This window comes from Phragmites australis, chromosome 13, assembly GCF_958298935.1.
Source record: "Phragmites australis chromosome 13, lpPhrAust1.1, whole genome shotgun sequence".
Classification (NCBI taxonomy): Eukaryota; Viridiplantae; Streptophyta; class Magnoliopsida; order Poales; family Poaceae; genus Phragmites; species Phragmites australis.
The window spans coordinates 19,924,210-19,932,128 of NC_084933.1; the positions used below are offsets into that span (position 1 = coordinate 19,924,210).

Below are 7,919 nucleotides of genomic sequence, written 5' to 3' on the forward strand. Positions count from 1 at the left end.
TCGCCACGTCGACACCACCTCGCCACCGACCCCGCCCCTTTAACCCAGTTAGCTGCCATGTCAACGTAGTCCATGAACCTAGCCTACAACCTAGTAACCTTGTTGACTAGAGCACATATGGTGCATAGGTCCATGAACCTAGCCTACAGCCTAGTAACCATGTTAATCAAGTCAACTTTACTGTTGATTGGCCCCACCGGTCAGCCTCTCGGATTTTTTCTATTTTCCAAAAATATTTATAAATTCTAGAAATCTTTTGTAAGAGAATATTCTCCCCTTTTCTGTTTTCTGAATTTATTTTCCAGCCAACTTTCGAAGCCTATATCTTCTCTGTTTTAACACCGATTTCAATGATTCTTTCACCGATATTCATCTAAATTCAAATTCTATTCATTATCATCATTTTTATAATTTTTGAAGTTTAGTTGTGTTTTGTGTGTATTTATTTGTGTTGTTTGTGTATCCCGCTTTAGAGACCGGAGAGTTTGAGGAGAAGGAGGAGCATGGACCATAGGATTTCGAATAGGACCCTCTCGAGATTTCAGCGGAGACAAGTTTCAATTTGTTTCCCTCATTGATCGTATTGAACCTAAGTTTTATCACTATAACCCGTAGCAGTCATTTTTCATCAAATAATTGTATGAAGTATTACTTATCAGTATAATTTGAATTATTGATCTAGTTATGTCTTATTTTAGATTAGCCAACCTGATTATTTTTTATTCGAATATAACCTTGGTAACTCTATGATATTCTTCTCATTAATTTTAATTACACAAAGACGAACAACTTGTTACTAAGTATGCTTAGGATCCTGTATTTTACTATTATTTAATGCTTAATTATAATTAATTTTGCAAAATATATGAAACACGATGCTTTGGTGTTGTGTGAGTTATCAGGATTGAATAATTTATGGGAGTTTAACAAAAGTAAGCAAATCTGTTAGAATTGGGGGAGAGTAGAATTCCAGTCAGGAATGCTTATGGGGTTTTTAGTGTTTCCTATGTGGCAAGTTTATCATGGGGACGTTTGTTTTAGCTCGATTAAGGATTGAGTTGGTGTGACATCTTAACTAGTCTTTATAGTATAATTTTCGTAGTACAACCACCTGACCGTATGTGCGCCAGGACTTAGTCTAACTGCTAGTTAGTCTACTAGTCATCCGGAGGTAGAAGTGCAACGGGGCCCAAGGAGCGGGTGTAAGCATATACAAGCTTGTCGACCTGGTTGGAGGCCTAATTTGAAGGTTAGGAACCTCTTATTAGCTCCCATAGATGCTAAGGTGTGTAATTATTTTATTGAGTCACACTCAACAGTGGTATCTTGTCAGACTCAGCTTTGGGGTAAAGTGTACCATTCTGCAGAGGTAAAACTATTCGAATAGCCGTGTCTACGGTCATGGACGAACTACGATTTGGCCACAACAACTATCATAGGTGCGCCTGTTTTTGAAAATAGGTTTGATATTATGCAGTGGGTTGCTATGTATGGATTGTCCGATAACGTTAAAACTTGAGCTCTAGTGATCTTCAACCATAGCTGAATCCCTCCTTCATTTAATAACGATGATATATTTTTTCACAAACCCTCCTTATAAAAAAATCTTTGCATCTGTTTACTTGGTATTTTCTCAAAAATTAAGCTTACAACCGTACCTTATCGATATTGTATGCTCGCGAGCCTCTACGGAGCACTTTATATATTACTAATTTGGTGAATTTATTTCATCATTTATTTGTTGTATAATTATATTATCATTTGTTGTAAAATTTGTACTTACTAATAATTTATCTAAAAACTAGTATAATAAAGTTTTAAACACCGAGACGACCCCGGCGCTTCAATGCGTCACTTTGCTGTCTGCGCGGCGCGATCGAATCGATTGGTGGTTCTCCTCGCGACGAGGGAGGTATCGCAGGGCCCGGTCAACAGGAACGATGTGATGCACATCACAGTGCGGGAGCTGCTGCGGTCGTGCCCACTGCAGACATATTCACGCGTGTGCTAGCCAGGTAGCCAGCTCGTGCTGCGTGGTACGTAAGATCACTGTCGAAGAATTATATTGGATCCGCTCGTGGGCAAACATACCAAGCGGATATGTGTTCTCTGGAGAAAACTCCATCGCAGAATGATCATGTAATCCTGGGCTCGTCGTGGCTAGCTAGTTCACGCCGTGTCATGGTTTCCGGCCTGCAAGATTATGGTGGCCCTGGCAGCTCGTTAAATTTCTCTCCACCGAGTAGAAAGCCAGCATAGCTTGGCTGGCCCATTTTTGTATGGGCTGTTCTAAGGATGAAAAGGAGAGAGTGATAGGCCTTCAGCCGGCTAGCCCAGTTAGGTAGGAAGGCTGGTTCCTGCTTTTTTTTTTTTGAGCTGTGCTTTTTTTTTCTTTTTCTTTTTTTTGCTCGGGAAGAAAACGAATGTTGTTCCAAGTTCCAGGGCCTCCACTCGGAAAAAAAAACTCAAAAGGCCTTAATTAGGTGGTGAGTGACTTTTTTCCATCTCTCAAATGCGTGTCCGTCAGATATGTTTTGAGATTCGGTTTTTTTTTTCTTCGAGGAGCACAAAATATAAAAAGTATAAGGAAAAAGCCTATCAAACCTCTCAAATTTGATTGTGCGGTCACATAGGGCATGTTTGATGGTTGACCCGAGCTAGATTTGCCTGAGCCTAAACATGCCTATCAGACTTAGGTGTCTAAAATCGAGCGTGTGAGCCCACACGTCTCTCTTTTTTTATTTTAAAAAGGGTTTTTTTTTACCCAGCCTTCTCTGGAGGTTTTTTTTTTCGGGGTTCAAGCTCGGGCCGGCGGCTCCTCCATAGAGTCTTTACTAACTGACCTACGGCTCCACACGTCCCTCTCCTCTCTCCCGCCGTTAGCCTGCTCATGCCCTTTTTTAACCAAACAACTACTTCCACACTATGCCTGAGTAGGCAAGCAGAATTGTGCCTGAGCAGACACTCTTTTTCCTCATGATGATGAGGGGTAGCAACCAAATATGCCCATGATACCTTGACAACATCTCCAATAATATAATTAATTACTAGCTACAATAGCTGTCCATGTCACATTGATAATACAATAGACTATCCCTTAAATGGATTAGCTATAATATACTTTCAAATTTAATTAGGGTCCAAATGTAATAGGGTGTATTAAAGTCTGCATGTATTTTGAAGAGTGTTATAGACTGATCACTAGTTAGTAGCTAGCTTTTCTCCCTTCTTATTCATTCCCTTGTCTATGTAGGAAAATGTCTAACGTAGGTCCTCAAGGAAAAAAAATATATTCAACTTATCACCTGGCAAAACCAGTTCAATCAACCTTATACGGTGGTTTTGCCACCATGGCAGCTGACGTGAACACCATAGGCTGATAATTATCTATTTATATTTAAAATAGTGGAAAGTATACTTTTTTCATTAACCTTTTCTTCTACTTTCTATTTGTCCCCTAATCATTAACATAAAATAGCTCCCACTGTTTAAAAATAAATAAAAAAAGTGGCAGCAATGTCATCGCCACATCGCAGTGCCTATTATATAAAGGAAGTGAAAAATGGAATACGAGAAGAAAATGATAGGTAAAAAACAACCTCCTCACTGTTTATTTTTTTCATTACCACGTGATAACCACATAAGCAGTCACGATAGAGAAACCATTTTTAAAATCACATATGGTTTGTATTGTAACACCCGTTTCTAAAATTCACTTATAATCCATCTCATCTATGAGGCATGGTCGTTCTAAAATTCACTTACAACCCATTTCATCTATGAGGCAGGGTCGTGTATACGTATAGCACCTCTATTATATTTTTGTCATCCCTTCGTGTAAAATAGTTAACCCGAAGATTCTATACTAGAGCACGAATGTTTATAAGTTAGCGTCAACCTATTTAAACTATCAAAATAGTATTTCCTCTATTTAGAAATAGTATTTTTAGGCTTGTTATTCAAAATTAGATTTTGATTAAAGTTTTCTCATAAAATATATCATTTATAGCTACAAAACCTATATAATATGAAATCATTTTAAATTGTAAACCTAGTTGTATAATTTTTATACACTATATATTCTTATAATTTAATTAAATATTAGTTAAAGTACACAAAGTTTATTTTTTCTAAAAAAATACACCTACTATTTCTAAACGGACGATGGAGTATTAAATCCATCACACCAGAATACTTAGACCACATATATCAAAAACAGAAACACTAATTGACTGATGTATTACATGTATTGATTCGGTTTTATAACATCGACATGCTGGATAGACTTTTTATTTCCTTAGTGGGTCATGTGGGCGCACCATGAAACTTCAGGGTTTAGATGAACTTTTTCCAACATAGAATGACACAAATTTGTGTGACTCTATTTGAGTTTTAACTAAAAAAATGCATATATGGAAACGTTATTGGCCGTGGAAAATTGTTCTGATGCCGTGTTCAAAGTATAACATAATCCGGTAATCCAAAACAATTAAATAAATCATAATCCCCGTCACCCGTTGTGCGAACATTTGAAACGGGAGACGACATGGCACAAGACGGCACGGCAGTTTTTCTCCGGCCCCGTCCCCTCCCCGTAACGATCCAAATGATCCGCACGCCACCGCCGATTCCGAACGAACCGCCCCCAAGTTAGACTGTGTCTAATGGATTCCCTTCAGGGGTCAAAATCCCTTCACGACGGGATTTTCGTTCCCTTCAGTGCTCCAACGGATTTCCTTCACGGTTCCTGTCGCGAGGGATTCCCAGGGTCATTTCCTTCAGCACGGGTTTCTCTCTCCTTTCCTTCGCGATTCCCCTCGAAGGGAAGCTGTTGGAGATGAGAGGAAATAAAGAAAATGAAAATGGGGAAGGTAATCGGAAAATGAAGGAAATATTGTTGGGGACAGTCTTAGCTGTCCGCCTGTTGCTTCCTTCACGTAGTCACGTCTCCTCCTCCGCCCAGCAGCTTCCTCCTCCCCTCTCGCTAAGGAACCCTCTCCCGTCTCCGCCCCGCAAGCGCAACCCCTCTCCTCCTCCGCCCAGCAGCTTCCTCCTCCCCTCTTGCTAAGGAACCCTCTCCCGTCTCCGCCCCGCAAGCGCAACCCCTCTCCTCCTCCCTCGCACGCGTTCTGCGTTCCCGGAGGAAGACGAGATGTCGTACGCCTACCTCTTCAAGTACATCATCATCGGCGACACAGGTCCCTCCCCCCGCCGATCCCTTCCCGTTCCGTGATTGGATCCGCGCTGCTGCTGGGAGATGCATTCTATCCGCCCGGCCGCCCGGTCGCCTGCTTGTAAATTGTACTGACGGCTTTGCTTTGCTCGCCTTGGCTGCCGGTGACGCGCAGGTGTCGGCAAGTCGTGCCTGCTGCTGCAGTTCACCGACAAGCGCTTCCAGCCCGTCCACGACCTCACCATCGGCGTAGAGTTCGGCGCCAGGATGATCACCATCGACCACAAGCCCATCAAGCTCCAGATTTGGGACACGGTCGGTATCCTCCCTCCCTCCGCGACTTTCCGTCTTCCCTGTGCCACCAGTTAGGACGATCCTAGTTAGAATTGCTTGCTTGATTACTTATAGAACTTAAGCTACTCAAGTCCGGTTGGAAACTGGAATTTTGGATGTGCCAATTGCTGTAGCATACAATTTTTTTGGAGTTTGGAATTCAGAATGATAATTAGCGAATTTTTAGCGTTGCATCGGAACCATTGGACCGTTTGTTGATTTAGTTCTATGCTTGGTCCCCCTCTTGTGCTAAAAGTTAATATGGAATACCCACGTGGTCACATGCATCATTCATCTGATCTGATGTGGTTATCTTCTAACATTACAGGCAGGCCAAGAGTCATTCAGATCTATAACCAGATCATACTACAGAGGTGCTGCTGGCGCTCTTTTGGTTTATGATATCTCCAGGTATTTCCCCGACAAATTCAAAGGTGCTTCAGTAGTCTTTTTATGTGGATGGTTTCTGGAATCGTGCTGATGGCAGCATTCAAATCCTTGTTAAACCGACTTCAGGAGGGAGACTTTCAATCATCTTGCGAGCTGGCTGGAAGATGCGAGGCAACATGCCAATGCTAACATGACGATAATGTTGGTTGGGAACAAATGTGATCTGTCTCACAGACGTGCAGTGAGCTATGAGGAAGGCGAGCAGTTCGCAAAGGAACATGGTCTAATCTTCATGGAGGCATCTGCAAAAACCGCACAGAACGTTGAGGAGGTGATGCTTGATTCGTGGTGTGTCTATGTGCAGTTTAGAATATTTCCAAATTGCTCATCCATCTGAGTTTTGAAATGCAGGCATTTGTCAAGACTGCTGGATCTATATACAAGAAAATCCAAGATGGTGTCTTTGATGTATCTAATGAGGTAACTTTTGAATCTCAAACCATTTCTTTGCTCCGCTTACTTTGAAAAATAAAATAAAATTAGTGAGCTCCTTTGATGTTACTTTGAGCATCATTTACACAACTTCAGTACATTCTTAACCCATGTATTGCAGCTCAAAAGCCTTCCCTGAGAAAAAGCAGAATCACCCCTATTTTGATACAAGACTTTTGTGTGATCCTAAAACCTTGTTCCACTCCTATATATGGATACTTGCCTTCAGATGTGCATAGATCCTTCTCTCTGTACCTCTCCATCTTGGCATCTTGTAGAAAGCCCATCTCTTTCGCTGAGAACCTTTATATACTGAAACCTTGCACTGAGAATAGCATGCCAAACATGGAAAGGATAATACTGACGGACAGAGTGCCCAAACTGGAATATTTTCCTGCTTTTTAGTACACTTGTGCTTGCTTACATTGCCGTATTGTGTTTCTATCCCCCCAAGCATAATCTGATAACACATTTGTTTAACTTTGCAGTCTTATGGAATCAAAGTTGGATACGCAGTCCCTGGCCAATCTGTAGGTGCCGGCGCCTCATCTTCTCAAGGTGGTGGCTGCTGCAGCTAATTCGATTATGTACAAAAACGTCTGTCGTGTGTCACATACCCACTGCATTATCTTCATGTTGCTGAGTGGAAAGTAGTTGCTCCAAGGTGCTTTGTTATTTCACGCACCAATGGATTCTGTTCCCTCATTCCCTGAACGACTTACAAGATTCAGTTGATTTATGGCAGGTGTTCATAAACTGTCCGCTCTCTGTAATATACTAGACTCTTCCTGTTTCGAGTCATTTAGCATCCACGAATTCTGTCCGTTTGCATGTGTAAATAAAAATAACACGATGTGTGGCTTGTTCTGATGCTGTTAATTTATCTTCTCCAAATTTCTCGATCCTTGGGTGCTTGCCATGTAAAGTTGTCAATATACCATTTTCGGCAAATGAGCATCAGGCATATTGGTCGTAAGGGCTTATCAAGTGACAATCGGGCCAGTCACTGAACACGCTGCTTTTATAGGGAATTCAAGGTTCCATTTGGAATTGTAGTAGCTTTTCAAAATATATTGTTTCTAGTTAGGGATGTAACTAATTGTTGAAAAATACATTTTCTGAATTCATCGAGTACTGCATGTTACTGGCCTCCCAGTGGCAAGCCCAAGTACAAGGGTTCCAGCCTTCTAGGATTGATGCGAAGAACAAGCCGTTCGTGTTTCTGTCATTCAGATCATACCAGTAGTTTTTGCTCATCAGACGTAAAGCTTGAATTCTAGCAATCAAACGTGGCCTCTCGAATTGGATTGGATTTTCCTCTTAGCAAAATAAAATAGAAGTCCGGTAGATTTTGCCGGGATGTAAACCCAACCAAACAACAAGGGCAAACAAATGAAGATAACGAGCCAAAAGCATCATGAACTTCGTGGAAGAAAGGGACCAAAAAGGAAAGAGATAATTGCTAACATACCATACCCTCTCTCCTGCTTTATTAAAATACCACTGAACTTTCTCAATGACACGTGGGATC

General features: G+C 41.4%; 1 protein-coding gene across 3 annotated transcripts; it reads left to right on the forward strand.

Moving 5' to 3' along the window:
- Nucleotides 1–4,909: 4,909 nt before the first annotated feature.
- LOC133889748 (ras-related protein Rab-2-B-like) lies at nucleotides 4,910–7,267 on the forward strand. Of its 3 annotated transcripts, none has more exons than XM_062330212.1 (7): nucleotides 4,910–5,009; nucleotides 5,089–5,198; nucleotides 5,349–5,488; nucleotides 5,835–5,917; nucleotides 6,023–6,227; nucleotides 6,308–6,376; nucleotides 6,877–7,267. In XM_062330212.1, exons 2-7 carry the CDS (start codon nucleotides 5,153–5,155, stop codon nucleotides 6,964–6,966), a joined length of 633 nt encoding a protein of 210 aa, XP_062186196.1. In that variant the 5' UTR covers nucleotides 4,910–5,009; nucleotides 5,089–5,152; the 3' UTR covers nucleotides 6,967–7,267. The 3 variants fall into 3 exon arrangements, with proteins under 3 accessions (XP_062186196.1, XP_062186195.1, XP_062186194.1); XM_062330211.1 differs by having other exon boundaries at nucleotides 4,910–4,946; nucleotides 5,027–5,198; XM_062330210.1 differs by lacking the exon at nucleotides 4,910–5,009 and having other exon boundaries at nucleotides 5,016–5,198.
- Nucleotides 7,268–7,919: the final 652 nt, after the last annotated feature.